Consider the following 15,976-nt stretch of genomic DNA (forward strand, 5'->3'; position numbering starts at 1 on the left):
TCCGGTATTCTTGCCGTATATAGTTTTTACAGTAACCCCCGAAGTACAAGTTAAACGAAATGTTGCGTCCCGTACATTGGTGTAAATCCAGAAAGATCACAATAATCGACACACAGCTCGCTACGGCGGCCATTTTTTTCCCGTATATGTAGCTTTCATTTTTACTTATGCAAAACTTGAAATCACGCCTTGAAACAAAATTGAAAAACGAACGTGGGTGCCCAGCTCACGTATTTGCATTGTTATGTTGAGCTTTTTTTTTTTTTTTTCTGAAACCGGTCGAGCGTCAGCTGCGATTTCAATACTCTCACACAGCTGAGGCGTACACGCTGCCAAAAAAGAAAGGAAGAAATTCGGGCATTACATAAGTTTAACACGCTATACTTAACTGTAAAATCATTCAGATGGCACGCTTGAAGGAGAAATTTCGAGGTGTTCATTGCAAGGGGTGTATTTCCCAGCCTGAGCACAAAGCCTCCCAGTCGTCCCATGATTTAGGCCACTGTACTCGTCAGCCATCTGAATATGACTTCGCTGAGGCAAAAATTCCTTTCGTCCGATTCTATTCCGTTCTTATCACCCATGAATCCTTCGCGAGAGCGGGGAGAGAGAGAATTTATTAGAAGGCGGAGAGTTCCACCTGAGTTACCATACACTTCTTGCTATACTCTGCTCAAACGAAAAAAAAAAAGACCGACGAAGCAGGATGAAATGCGATGAGGCAGCCTTGGCAAAGTTCAGTGCACGACATTGGCCGACATTGCGAGTACGCATGTACAAACATTTTGACTCTGGAATTACGTGGGACGTCCCGCGTTCACGTTACACAAAACGGGACTTGGCATCACGCTTGACTTGTCCACGTTTCGCTATACGAACGGAAGGGAAGAACCGCGTATAGCGCCTCTGGAGTATGCAAAGACACGAAATGCGACGACGGACGTGGGAAAGGCGTTAGTCGGCGCGACGCGTCATTCGATTTCTGTCCGAGTCTGACGCAGCATGGACGTACGATGCAAGAAAGGAAGCACCTAAAACCGCACGAACACCGTCTACAATATAATATACTCGGGCGGGGTGACGAAATGCTCACGGGAGCGCGACACACAGAGAGGAATCATTTCCGCCGCGCTAGGCGAGTCTGTCGCGAGCGAAGAAGCAGACCCCCCCCCCCCCCCCCACCCCCTCCGTTCTCCGAGTCATTCGTCATATACGCACTGCATTCCACAAAAGATAAGATCCCCGACGGGAGCTTCAGCACGCGGCTTTGTCACCATTATCTGGACTCAGTCATGCACTGCTTAGCTGACTCGATGGAGGATAAGAGCCAGCCTATGGAATCAGCACACGGCTGAAATGTCGTCATCCGGGCATTCCCTTCTTTGTCGGCCCACCGCGCAGGCGACAAAGAGGCCAAAGTCCGGCTGACGAACCGGTCGGAAGAAACAGTTTACCATTTTGTTAAGAGCAGTTTGACCTTGTTGAGTCATACTGCGCAACGCGTTTTGGACAGCAGTTTTCGATATTGAAGAAGGAAAGTTCGCGCAATGAATTTATTGATCCCGGATGTGCAGACAAGTGCGCACGTTACCCTATATGGCTATGGCTCGACCTCATTTGCCATTTTAGTGTTGGTGACAACTGAAACATATTTGGTTTATATACAGTCCTCGCAATCAGTGTAGATGAATATGATCTGATGATAATCATAATATCCCTTAGCTATTGATTAATTCATAAAAAGATAAGTATGTAACGAATCGTAACACGAAGCGCAGTGGGCGGAATGAGTTGCAGCGCAACCCATATATAAAGCCAACGAATAAGCTATTTACGTTTCAAGCACGTATCAAAGCACTGGCTACGTTCCACCAGGATGTGAAACATCGAAAGAGCAACAGAAGCCCATGACGCGAAGTTGGCTCCCGCGCGATAAAGTATACACCACGTTCGTCAAACGAATTGCGAAACTGTCGCAAACAAAGAACGCCGGACGTTGTGAAGGGAAAACCGCCTTGCTGCTGTGTTTCATTTGATCAGACTGACGACACAGGCACTACAGTCGAACTTTCCTATAATGAACACTGACGTAGCGTATCCGTTTGCAGCGAAATAAATAGGAATTCTTGTTGGTCCCGCTTCATTTTCGTAACATTTGTTGCTTATATAGCGACATATAAAACGAGATAGCTACCATCATATCGACTATAACGAAGAACTTTTTGGTTCGAGCGGAGCTCGCAATTCTGACGGTGGCTTAAAAAGCAAAGCACAATCTTGAAAGAAAAGACCAACCACACATCTAAAGAAAAATGCGGTTGTGAATCGCTGTGAAATGTTAGCAGGTGAAGATAACATCCTTTTTTTCAAATAGATGCGAACGCACACCTGTATTGTCGGACGAACTTTTCTTCTGCTGTATTTCTCTTTCTCGAGTTCCGCAGTTTATCTCGTTTGAATCGCCCCAAGGATACTGGCGAGAATAACCTCAATTATATAATTTAGAGCCTAGAATTACGTGTTCTCGTATATGTGACATCGCGAAAGCCAGCTTGCCATGCCCATTCTTACACGTACCGTTATAACGAATACCAAATACAACAAACTAATTGATCGTCCGTAAGTTAGTTCGCTATTCGAATATATATTTGAAACAGCGCAGTACTACGGATGTACCCCTTCTCTTTTCACGACATGATTTATTGAGGAAGTACAGAGCGATATTTAGTTGACATACTTTCCTTCAAACAGGCAGTGCCGGAGCCTTCTTTGAACGTCCTGAAACAAAGAACGCCCTGAAAACGATGGTTCCCTGGGGTCAAGACCGCGATGCGGTTTTGTACCCTGGGAACCGTATTGATACGGTTTCGTATCAATAAGGGCTCACAAACACGCTCTTGTCAGCAGCTTGCTCTTGGGCGAACAAGAGGCTGCAGCTGCTATCAAGGCCATTCAGTTAGACGTGTGCTACGGGGCTCGCTTCTGGGGCCAGCTTGTGATGCATCACGTCTCGCGCAGAGCGAAGGAAGCAAAGGCAGTAACAAAGAGCACCACCTCTGTCCCGTCTTCTCCACTCATTTTGAGCTGCGCTAATGGTGAAAACCTCAAAGGAATGTACCCGTACCAGTTTTAATGGGACATTAGAGAGAAGAGCTGTTGTCCTCACAATAGTGAATCAACGATTTCACAGAATTGGGAAATTAGGAAAAAAGAAAATGAAGGTGACGACGCCACCTTCGAATTTCGGCAACAGACGCCGCCCCGACTTCATGGATTTTTTTTTTTTTTACGGTGTCCCCTAGGCCATACCTACAGCTTCTAATAGGTTAAAATTGAGAACACTATCCTCTGTAAGGGTCACAGACTCAATAATAGGCGGAGAGTACGGGGGGATCGGGCCTCCTTTGAGCTGCATCATGGTTGGCCAGAGCCCAACCCTGGCGCTGACCCGAGATGTTGTTCAAAAGCTTAGCTAAGGCTCTCACCCACCGCAAGCGGACTGTTGGCCCTCCTGTCCAGCAGCTATTTCACAGAGGACTGTCCATTTCCGTTCCCTTTCCTTTCAGGCTTTTCAAGTTCGGATCATAGGGTAATGACCAATAGGGAGTCGGGCGTCGCGGTCGCATTGACAACGAAGATGCAGGATGATCAAAACTGCGGCATGTGTGCCGCTCTTGTGCAAAAGAGTGCGGCAGCGACGCGTACGCACAAAGAAAATGAAATTCTTCTTGCATCAGACATTTGTTTATGACCTTTATAGTTTCGATATACAGGGTGTTTCAAGAAATGTGTTCGATATTATTTAAAACTTACAGGAAGGAGGCATCTGCGTGCTACCTGCAGCGTTCCCTTTACTTTGGCAGAAGGCATCTTCTGATGTGTACAAATATTATGTCAGTAATTAAAGAAATTAACACAATTAAATATTTAACCAGAGGAAATGGCCGATCGAGTCCAATGGGCGAAGTAAAGTACACCCTACAAATAGTCCATAGCAGCTTTAAAATTTTGGAAAAGCGGCTACTTACTGGTAACAAGAGGTGCCTCATTTGATCTAAAGTCCATGACTAACAAAGATCTAGCGAATTTCGATCACGATATCCACATCTTTCGAAAACTATGAGACCACCACAAATTGCTCATGTTGGCGGAAATGGTAGTTCGGGTGGATCTGACGCTTCTGCGGACAAGTTGGGCCATACTTCACGGCAGATGAAGAAGCTACTTGCTCCACTATCGCGGCACTTTGACCTCGTTTATGGTACGAGAACTAATAAGATGTGTACCGCGAAGTCAAGTCTGAAAACGAGATGCATCATGGAAGCCGCGATTGGGTCATGCGGACAGTGCGAGCGCTGCATCTCAAGTTTCAGGGCGGCATTGTATTTCAGCTGAGCAATGCAAGAAAATATCTACTTTTTTTTTCTTTTTGCAACCCGAGGTGTTGCTCTACGAAACGAACAAAACGCAACAAAGAGGACATCTCGAGCTCGAACTGATAATGGGCACTGGTCAGCGTCAATAATTAGGCGATATGAACGTAAGTGAACGCGGGCTCAATGTTTCATACCTCCGCTGACTCAATGGCAGCATTTGTGTTTTGTGTGGCACTTATCCTAAACAAAAGAAAACAACAAAATCTTGTCTTATCGCAATGGGTGATAACCATGACCCATTGACCCATGATGCTTTTGCACACGACAAAGGGTACTGTTGCGCAAGTTGCAGCGCTGGACTACTTTGCAGCGAATTGATAACAAAAGCAGTAGGTGAATGGTTGTACCGAGAAATTTTTCCCCCCACTCGGCTACTAGAGCAAATATTACGATGTTGGACGTCCTCTGGTCAAAACAGTTTGTACGATCGAGCAAGACTGTTAAAGGTTATCTGACAGGTGGTGAGCTCTCCACATCGCCGCAGCAAATGAGCGAACAAGCCCTGACACGACTGCAGCACATTTCAAAACGCGTAAACAAAGTGCAACACCTTACGCTTGAGCAGCCGTCACTTCGGCACTGTTTCTTCACGACAAGTTTCGACTTCTGAATGTTGTAAGCAGCAAAATATGCAAGCGATCGCTTTAGTCACCGCTGAAAAACATGCGGTCGCCATAAATCATTTGGACACAGAACAAGGGCGATGAAGTGGTCGACATGGTGCTCCCGTGCGCCGTAGCACTCAACAAGGTCGCCCAGCGGCCTTGGCAGTTCGCTCGACAGCACTCCCTGCCAAGCTCCTAGCTGGGACCCAAGCTCTACGGACAGCCGTCACGTACTACACGCATCTCAAGGCAGCGCGAAAGAAGGAGCGCGCGCCAGAACGTTGCACGCTCGTCTCGAAAACCAGTGCGTCCACAGGCCAACGCACCCGCTTCGCTGCTCTCGCGGGGGCCAGTCGAGTTGAAAGTTAAATGAAGAAACCGTCAAAAAACGGCCGGTTTTGCTCACCCAGATCCTCCATCGCGGATCGTTGCCGAGGTGTCGCCGGCGTAGGAGTTTGGAGGGCCGCGCGAGCCGAAGGCACGGGGTTGAACACCGCAAAAATAGAATCAGTCCGGAGCGTTGCTCCAAAAACTACCTTGGCACAGCGTCACGACCACCTCATGCAGGCAGGACAAACCACTGGGCAGGGAGAAAGCACTCCGAGAGCGAGGGAAGGCGACACGGCCGGTGTGGTGAGATGCTTGGTGGTCGTAGTTGAAGTAGTACAGTTGGTTGTAAGAGCACCACCGCACCGGTGGTAGCTAGCTGCCTTTTGCTTGTTCCCGGCAAGACGTATCTTTTTTTTCGCAGCCTGCTACCGTCTGCGAGCCGACACTACCAGCACACGGGAAAGCGTTGTAGAAGAGAACTGCACCACGGCTACGCTACACCGCGCAAGCGAAAGTGGCGTACGGACGCACAACAGCATGCAAGCAAGCAGCTCAGTCGCCGGCCCAGTGTTGTGGAACTGCGGCACGGAAACGACTGCCGAGCCCGAGCGAGCCGCTCTGGCACTACGAGTTCTGGGGGGATCTCCGACGCCACTGAGGTCACGCGGGTGACCTCATGGGGCGCCGTAAACGCGGAAGACTCGACGGCGACCAATACGAGGACAAAGAAAAAATGAAGGAATTCTTCGGGGACGAACGCGCGTGACGAATTGGCGCTCACGAACCAGCAGCGCGCGAGCGGGCACGGATTCAAATACGCATCACGTAGGGAGTGTGAAGGAGAGCGGTACAACGTGCGCGTACGTAAAGATTGCTTTTTTTTTTTTTTTGAACCCAGGAAGTATCAATTATGTATTGCGTCGCCGCCACTAAATCCTCACAAGGGGCACTCGGTGGCTACGATCCAGTGTTGTTGGAAGCGGCCCAAATGAACGCTAGCAATCTTCGAGCGTATGCAGATGTCCTAGCCAATTTTGTTTTTCTTGCGTACAGTAGTTGCGCTGCTTGAGCCACATGCTCCGCTTTCGTGCTCAATTTTATTTTTGTTCTAGCCGTTATCAAGAAGGTACACCAAATTAAGGAGGGGTACAGATATTGTAATGCTTACTGGTGAGTGGTTACAATGATTTCTCTCAAGAATCTGAAGAGCATCACTCATTGAAAGACAAAAGCAAACAGAGACTACATAATCATATTTGTTACTTCCATAACACATCACACAAAAAAATGCTGGCTCATTTTTTAACAAGAAACACATAAATTTACAAAATTTGCACCTAAAGCTTGAAATATCTAGTGGTCTGAAACCAACAACATTCAATTTCATGCAAAAGAGAAGAAATAGGCTGGTTACACACCTGCTTGAAAGTGCACTACTTGATGAGTTTAATAACTGCGTTCAGTATTGTCCTTTGGAGTAAGACTTGGTAAGTTGGGCCAGTTGGTTAGGATCCATCGTGAACTTACTTACAGCGCAACACCAGAAAAAATACAGCCAATTCTGGTGTTGCAATGTAAGTAAGTTCACGATTGTCCTTTGGTCTTGGGCGATTCAAACAGTTAAAAAAGATCCTAGCGAAAGCTGGACAATTGCACTGCATAAAGTTCAATAAGTAAATACAACCATATGGGAGTGGTTGTGAACATTTCTATGAACCTTGGTGTGGGCATGAAGAAAATAAAAATATAACTGACTTAATAGTTCCAAGAAAGGCCCAACCGCCTCAAAAAAGTAAGGTATGTCTCAGCAGGCTTCCAACAAGACACTGCCTTCATTGTTACGGCTCGTGAAATGCAAACCTCAATAATAAAAATATTACCAGTTAGCTGCAAGAAGTACCTCGTGCCAAGTGCACAGCAATAAATAAGCTTCATGTTCCATTGTCAAGATTCAGGTGCACAAAGGGTGCCTGCAAAGCAGTATTTTCACAAAGCCCTGGCAAATGAGCCCAGGTGATACTTCTGTTTATAGAATTTGGTGTTATTTTGGTGTTTTGATCAAGCTCTCCAGTGCTGCTCAGCTGCACGCAACCTTTAGCTGTTACAAAAAAAGAAGCCTGAAAGAGGAGCGTTCTCAAACTTGCAAAGGCACAGATGAAGCACAGTGCAACTACTGCAGGGCACCCTATACAGAAGCAGGAAGAAAATATATTTGTACTTCGAAGGAGACTCGAATTATAAATGCATCAGATAGACTTTCTTGCTTTTAGAAAAACGATAAGACACTTTTATGACAGACTAAGTCCACCTTCTTGTCAAACATCAAGCGACACGGTCACATTACATTGTTGTACGCGTAGGTGAGCACAAGGTTCCCCTTCACGGGTGGGTGGGGGGTGAAGGTTTATCACAGTGTCCCCCCCCCTATTATGACAATGTGTGGGGCTGGCTTTGTACCCCCCTAACCCCTTCCCCCTGCCGGTGGACACGCCTATGGTAGTAGAACTTACTAAGAATATCAAACGTTGCAAGTATCTCATAAGTGGTGAAAAGTGCTGTAGTGATGAAAAATGAAAGGAGCCTTTTGTAAAAAGAAAAACTCAAACTTGTTTATTGCACAAAACATTCACAGCGAACAACAGGTGGCCAAAGTACTTTGAAAAAAGTGCATAACACACATACACGCTAACAAACAAAACAAAACAAAATGAGAGATAACCATGATACTGACTAGATAGCCACAGAAATGTTACTGCACAACACCTAACTTGTGAAATGAAAAATTATAGGCATGGAAAAAAAATGAAGACTGCCTATGTCTGCTGCTACTTCTATGAATGCAATTTACAAATGAAAGGTACCCTTTGTGGAAAACCATTATATAAACACAATGCTGCAAATGTATGGCTCTATAAAACATTGCATAGAGTGATACAAGTTCTGTACCTAATTAAATTTGAATGTTGCATGAATCGGGCAGTTCCTGCAAAGGTTTGGTCGATGGTTTAGGTGCCGCATCAGAGCATTCTGTGTCTAAATTACTCGTACATCTGCAAAAAGAAAGGAAACAGCCATATTTCTCAGAAAAGTGTCAGAAACTCGAGCTCTCACTATGCTTAAGCAGGTATATATGCAAGAATTCAACACCCGCTCAAAACGTTTATGTACGCTAGAGCAATAATTACACTCAAACCTTTATATAATGAATCCAAACATAACGAATTATAACAAAGTAAGTGAATACTGGTATTGCACTAGATAGTGTTATAAAAATGCCTTTATGACAAGTTTTTGATATAACAAACTTATTTTCGAGTAAGTTGCAACTTTGTTATAATGAGGTCCGAGTGTATGTACAGACGAAGCAGTGCTCGTACAAAAATTAACGACAACATGCTAATGAGACAGGAGTAAATATACAGAATAAATTCCAAAAAAAAGTTTCTGCCAATGTTTGACCTAGACGGTGATTAGTGCCGAGGCGTCTGCAGACTACATAACCAAAAGCCAGTCCTCTATAAAACAATGCCAGCGAAAATGACAAACCAGACGAGGAGGAAGACTTGTACACAAGATGCAGTAACAACTGAAAGTTTATTCAGTATTTGCGCAGAATAAACGCTGCCTTCCCAAAATAAACAGAAAAAGCTTAGACGAGATACAGTCGGACTCCTCTACAACCCTCGCTACTTCAACGAAATTTCCACTACAAGGAAAAATTCTCGATTTCCTGCCAGCAGTTCACGGGAGTCCATGCATACATATTCTCGCCACAATGTACACTCCTTCTTCTGCCGTTCCAATTCAACGAAATTTTTTCCCGTGCCCCGTCAGTTTCGTTGTAGCAGGGTTCGGCTGCACTACAGTGCATCATGTTGGTCCTTCCAACTGCACAATGTAGAAAGCTTCCAGGGTGCTAAAATTATTTTCGCTATGGGTATTGCTGCAAAACATTTGAGTTTTCTCATAGCTAAGAGAAGGAAATCGATCCGCGTTTGTAGCACTAAGATACAAGGAAATCAATGCAGATTTCTCAGCAAGGAAGCTTCATAGCTGCCGAAAACTTCGTCTTGGTCCAGGGATCGAACATAAAACCAACGCCTTTTCAGGGTGGTCGCTCCTACCACTTGTGTCAACTAGGAAGCTAGCACATGGCAGTGCGAAAGTGAATAAATTACCGTATTTGCACGAATATAACGCGACCGCGAATATAACGCGAGGGGGGTACTATAGGTCTCGACGAAAAAAAAAAAAGTTTAGTACGATTATAACGCGAGGTGATGCAACTGTAAACAGCAATCAAAGAGGCTTTATTTATATTTGCAGCAGTTAGAAATGCTATTATCACTGGCTTGCCTGATCAGTCATCATCGCTGCTAGAGTCTTTGTCACTGTCGACAAAAACCGCGTCGTCGTCCGTGCCGTCCAGACTGTTCGAGAGGCAGCACTTAAGGAATGCCCGTGACACTATTGCCGACGGCAAGGCCTCCCAAGCATTGTGTATCCAGCGAGCGACCTCGCTGACTGAAGCTCGCTTCATGCGACCCGATGGAGTCAGTTGGCGATTGCTAGCCTCCAGCCACTGCTCGTACTCCCGGCGTACGAGGTCCTTAAAAGGCTTATTAATACAGACATCCAGTGGCTGGAGCTGCGACGTCATTCCTCCGGGAATGACAACAAGGTCAGTGTTGGCCTTGGCGAGCGCTTCTTTTACCTCATCGGTCAAGTGGCCTCTAAACGCGTCCAGCACAATCATAACTGGAGTGTTGAGAAGTGCGCCCGGACGTCTTCCCCACACAACACGGATCCACTCAGTCATCATGGTGCTGTCCATCCAGCCCTTATCATTGCACCTGACGTGCATCCGGTGTGGGAATGTCTCATTCTTGGGCAGAGTCTTCCTCTTAAATATGAGAAATGGCGGCAGCTTACGCCCGTCCGCCGTACACGCCAGCATCACCGTCACCCGGGTCTTTTCGTTACCCGTTGTGCGGACGCGCACCTCCTTGGTGCCGAGCTGATCGATCACATAGCCAGCCGGTATGTCCAAAAAGATCGGGGTCTCATCCGCGTTACCGATCTGGCCTAGGGGGTAGTTTTTCTCTCTCCTCATCTTGATAACGTAACGCTGAAACTCAACGAGTTTCTCTTCATACTCGGCCGGAAGTTTCTGGCAAATTGACGTCCTTCGGCGAAGCGAGAATCCCGCCCGACGCATGAACTTCTGGACCCACGAGCGACTGGCTTTGAAGGTGTCACGGGGCACGCCGGCCTCACGTGCAAGCTCCCTTGCTTTTATCTGCACAAGTTCGGCGTTCACAGGCAGAAACTGGCCACGACGTTGACGCACAAATTCCGCCAGGTCCACTTCGATTTCCGGGAAACGGCCGGTCTTAGGCCCACGGAACGCCTTGCGTGTCGGTGCGGCTTGGAATATGCGCTCTCGAAACTTCATCCAACCTCGAATGGTAGACTCCGTCACTCCGAGATGCCGTGCCGCACTTGAATTTCCCCTATTTTCGGCCAGCAGGATCGCCTGTTTTTTGAACGCGGCAGTGTATTGATTCCGTTTGTACATGATGACGGGCCAAGCGGAAGAAAGAACACAGCAACGAGCGACCGCAAGGCGTAGGAAGGCGATGCACACGTTTTTCCGAAATGATTGTTATCCACGTGTTGCCACTGGGGCTGCTGTGGCGCTAGCAGCGCTAGCGCAGATTGCGACCGCCGCAGCCTACCGTAGTGGCGCGCACGTCGCCGGCGCCCTGAGCGGCGGTGCTCCGAGACGTCCGGCGGCCGTCGGCGCCACGGTGCCTTGCCACGCGCTGTCACTGGATGCGCAAGTCAGAATAAAATGTGCTATATGGGGCGACAAAACCACGAAGTTCGTGGAATGTGCGGCGCGCCTTACAAGAACGAAGATTTAAAAGAAAAAAAAGAAAGGCTCGAAAAATTTTCGCGTTATATTTTTGCCACTTTTTGTCACGAACGCGAATATAACGCGAGGTGCCTTTTTCACTCGCATATTTTTGGAAAAAAACTCGCGTTATATTCGTGCAAATACGGTATCAACTCAAAGCATGCCGATTGAAATTATTGCAAATCAGTTCTTTGGAATATTGCAAGGTGACCGAACTGTGGACTGCCGCGGTTTGGCTGCGTGGTAAAACCTTGGACTGCTGTGGTTTGGCCACCTTTCAGGATTCTGCACAACTGATTTGCAATAACTGAGAGGATCCCGTGCAAATGTGTACATAAAAAACAAAGAAAAAAGATAGGTGGGGTCACTCACACGTCCTCCGACTGTCATGACAGCAGAAAGGCATCATACTCAATGCATTGACGGAGCACTCCGGTGAGGATGAATTCGGCTGAATAGATGTCTGAAGAGGAAAGAGATAGAGAAACAGAGCTCTTTCAATCTAAAGTTAAAATATACTACAGTAGACTCTCAGTAAACAGAGATCTGTTAAACGGAACTACTGGTTAAACGGAACTATCGCCTCGGCAATTCTTGATTTCGTGCTTGTATTCTACACCCATGTTCATCTCTCAGTCAACGGAACTCTTGTTAAATAGAACACATTCTCCCGGTCCCTTCAGGTTCCGTTTATTGAGAGTCTACTGTAGTAGTAGTACTGTGAAGCATTGAAGAAAGCCTTCGACGGTGCCATTCATAAGGCAAGCATTGTTACAAGGTACAACGTTCTCCTACCACTCAAACAAACAACACAGCTTTCATGTCTTCAGAAAAAAATGATGAACCATCGACCTACCAACCGTAATGACCAGCGTGAACAATACCTTTATAGCCGAACCCAATCCTAAATATTCAAACAAGATCTCTAAGGAGAGCTAGTGAGCACCACATGCACATTCCTTAATGCTGCAATGCAATTCACTGCCGTTACAAAGAAAAGTATGCAATGTATTGATGGTTACAGCACCATTTTCTGAAGGGGATTGGGACTTGCTTGCATTTAATTTATGTTACCACTAGTTGGTAAAGACACTTTAATCCTACATTTTGAACTCAGATAAACACACAACTCTCATGCCAAAGCCATGTTGTCAGAGAAGTTGTGTGATGGCAATCTCAGCTTGCTTGCTGCTCTTATACAAAATGAAAACTAAGACTTGCAGATTAATTCAGTGAGCAATATTCATTCATAAGGGGTGAACTGCTCATCCAGGCTTCTAAGAGAGCAAATTTCACATCTTGAAAAGCGACTTGAACACAATGAGCCGGATATAACAACAGTTTTTTGTGAAACCATGATGTTATATGAATGGGTTCGATTGTATAACATATGTCATCAAAGTCAAATAGGTATCAATTGATGTTAAAAATGATAGCATTGATTTTCTTACTGATGTTTTTCGACATGTATTCCCGGCACAGATGCAGGTCATTGTCGCAGGATATGACTATGAACTTGGTTCCTCCCTGCACAGAGAGAGGAAAAGTAAAGAGATGTTATACATTGAGCAACAGTTTACGTAGATGACCAAACTCGCATTCTCACATGTCAAGAACACTTATGCCTCCTGTGGAAATACTTTTGTGGACTATGGGGCACATTTAAGAAGCAAAACTACAGCAAGCAAAAGTACGGATGGTTCTACAGTATATGTAAAACCACCTGTAGACAACTGTTAGACTAAATTAACGGAAGAAGAAACACACCGTGCTTTAAGGACAAAAATAACATGAGTGAGCACAGTATACCTTTTTATAGGGTTTTGCAGAGCAGTAGATTATTCAAGACGAAACTTAAGTCTTTTAAAGAGCTTTCACAAAATAAGCTTAATGATGGCATTTTCTGACTGGCACAACAAAATCAGCATATGGCAGCACACACCAGGCTACGCAAAAGGATGACACAAGCGCTGAACTTCAACTTATTTTGATAACGGGAAAGAGTCGCTTAAGTAGACGATTCCTACCTGTTATAAATATCAGTTGAAGTTCATCGCTTGTGTCGTCCCTTTGAGTAACCTGGTGTGCCCTTATGCTGTAATGCCTAACTAGCCTGCCAATACATTTTAAACAACAAAATCTACAAACAACTTTAACAGTGAGCAATTATACAAGTGCACAGTGTCTTTCCTTTCCTAATTAGCTTCTAAAACCGTGTGAATCTCACATGTGATTTACCTGTGTGACCGATGTGACCTGCTTGAGTGATGGCCTTCTCTTCAGGTACACCATTCCTCCCGAACACTCAACAATCCCTTTCAGAATCGGGGGTGACGGGTACACACCAGGCGTGATGAAGAAGATCGTGCCCTGCAAGCGTAAACATTGTCAAATGACCCACACATAATTTATGGCTGGCCCGGGAAAATAGGTGCACAAAAATGTGTGCCCTATTTTTGGCATAATAGTGTAAATCTTCATTTGTGAACCTTAAGGGGAGATGCTACTCGAAAAAGGTTTTTTTTTTATTTCATAACCCAGCTCCTTGAAATTTTAGGTGTTAGTAAAGCTTGCAGTGCTGATTTCATAACTGCAATTATTTGTTTGATATCTATAGTAGTTCCGGAGTTACTACAACTTTGATATCAAAATATAGTGTTTTTTGTGCACATAATAAAGCTTACTAAAAATTTTCACACAGAATTGCAAAATGGCTCATTCTGCTACACTTGAGCAGTACAATACAGAAAAGTACCTCAAACAGAAAATTTATTTGCTACATTAAAAAAAAAATTAAAAGTACTAAATGCATATTTTACATCTCTCTATCAGTGTATCAAGTTGTGTAACAAAAAATCTGTGATGTATAATGCAACCTAAAGTAGATACTTGTATTCTAGAGTGGCTGATTAAGCTCTGTGCAAAATTTCATCAAGATAGGACTATTTTATGCCTAAAAAAGATTGTGCACAAGATGAGAGAATTACCTCAAAATGGAAATCGAGAAAAATGCATTTGAAAGTTGTAAATATGTTTACTCATGATTACACAGTGCGATTTGCACAAAACTTGGTGATATCATAGAAGGGACACAGCTAGAGCACCTAAAATTGTCCTGCTCCATATGTGGATCCTTCTCGCCGCTTGAGAAGGGAGTCATCAAGGCGCGCTTTCTTTGCCACGTTCCGCCGATGGGCCCTTGCCTCGGCTGTTTCACACGCAGACATTCTTTCGATTCTCCTCTGGTCGCGGGATTGGCCCAGGGTGATCAGTTGATCTGGTGGGACTACACCAAGCTCCTCTAGCACGTGTTCAAAGCTTGAATGTCCTTTATTGAACCACAACACGGCCATAGCAGCTGCAGTTTCCACTGTTGTCCGGGAGGCAAACTTAGTCTTCGGACACAACAACCAGATTTTGCTGTTCAAAGATTCTGCAGCGTTTTGGGTCTTCCCTTGGATACAACGCACCAGCAACTTTTCATCTGTGAGCCGCTTGTAAATGGGAAGCACAGCCAATCCTTGAGCCTTGGTCAAGATTGGTGTGTGGTCGGGTGGGGCCTCCCCAAGCGCTTCAGCTCGCCTATGCTTGCACCAGGAAGTCGCCCCTTCTGGACAGTATCGGTGGCTGCCTGCTGTGTTGCTCGATGATGAATGGAAATATGAGGCCCAGATGGCACGATGCATTTTCAGAATATCACCTCTGTTGTTTGTGATTGCAATACGGTAATAGTTCTGCAGCTTCTGAATTGTGCCATCTGTCAGCTTTTCCCCTCGTGGAAGTCTTGTTGGCAGTTTCCGAAGTGCAGTGCCTAGACGCTTGGCCACATGGTTTGTGCACTCCTCCTTGTCCACAACAGCTTCACCATATACCTTGGCCTCAGCGACAGCGGTATAAGCTTTGCTGTCCCCATCACTGAGGAACTTGGTGAAGCGCAATGGTGTTGTGTATGAGGATGTCCTGCCCCATATGCGCAAAGCTGCCTCAGTCTCCATGGCATGAGAGGAGCACTCTGTATTTTTTTCGCAGACAGGTGTGTGGAATGCTTGCCATATTTCTTCCTCATCACCCAAGTCCTGGTGCCGGCTACAGGCAAGGCAGTAATTCGATAGCACTTCAAAATCTAGGCACAAACCAGTGTCCACAGACACAGCAGTGCCGATGCCATTGTGGCTCTTGTGCCCTCTTTTTTGCCATGTGCCATCATACATGACAGCAACATCAGCCCCATCCACTTTCTCTTTAGTTATCATCCGCGCTTTCGCCAGGTTTTCTTGCACAGCTTTGGTAGCTGCAGCATGAACTTTTTTGCCAATTGCAATAAAAGTCTTATGATGCATAGGTATTGGCAGTCCAAGAATAGCGCAAAAACGCGACAGCTGTTCATGCCCAATGCCTATTGCACGCGCAGCCACAACTACCTTCACATTGACAGCGAAGCTGTCACGCGAGCTGCCGCTTCGGTAGCTCCAGTCATCACCGGCATCGGTGGGCTGTCTTTCCGGCAGAACACGCCGCGAACTATGCGCGGCAGAAACCACTGACTCAGGACACTCACTGTTATCACAGTGCAGCTCGAGGAACGAAGAGAGGCCCTTACGTTTACTTGCGGTGTCGCGAACGACGAGTCCAGCGGTGTGGCATGTTGGACAAACAGCACGGCTTACCATCGATGTCAGTGCGCC

The 15,976-nt window shown here is 45.8% G+C and overlaps 2 protein-coding genes across 4 annotated transcripts in view; both read right to left on the reverse strand.

The window, feature by feature from the left end:
- The window catches only part of Pax (paxillin), a 79,864-nt gene extending 73,870 nt beyond the window's left edge, over window positions 1-5,994 (reverse strand). Inside the window, exon 1 of the mRNA XM_037424155.2 lies at window positions 5,448-5,994. Within this exon, the coding sequence (XP_037280052.1) occupies window positions 5,448-5,460 (13 nt within the window). The 5' untranslated portion in view covers window positions 5,461-5,994. The remainder of the gene's footprint in view (window positions 1-5,447) is intronic.
- Window positions 5,995-7,953: 1,959 nt separating this feature from the next.
- The window catches only part of LOC119173067 (uncharacterized), a 63,752-nt gene continuing 55,729 nt past the window's right edge, over window positions 7,954-15,976 (reverse strand). For all 3 annotated transcript variants that reach the window (XM_075889879.1, XM_037424153.2, XM_075889878.1), the window contains 4 exons: window positions 13,530-13,661; window positions 12,743-12,818; window positions 11,664-11,754; window positions 7,954-8,421 (listed from right to left, as the gene is read on the reverse strand). In XM_075889879.1, coding sequence (XP_075745994.1) covers window positions 11,678-11,754; window positions 12,743-12,818; window positions 13,530-13,661 — 285 coding nt within the window. In that variant the 3' untranslated portion in view covers window positions 7,954-8,421; window positions 11,664-11,677. The remainder of the gene's footprint in view (window positions 8,422-11,663; window positions 11,755-12,742; window positions 12,819-13,529; window positions 13,662-15,976) is intronic.

Source organism: Rhipicephalus microplus, chromosome 3 (genome assembly GCF_043290135.1).
Source record: "Rhipicephalus microplus isolate Deutch F79 chromosome 3, USDA_Rmic, whole genome shotgun sequence".
Lineage (NCBI taxonomy): Eukaryota > Metazoa > Arthropoda > Arachnida > Ixodida > Ixodidae > Rhipicephalus > Rhipicephalus microplus.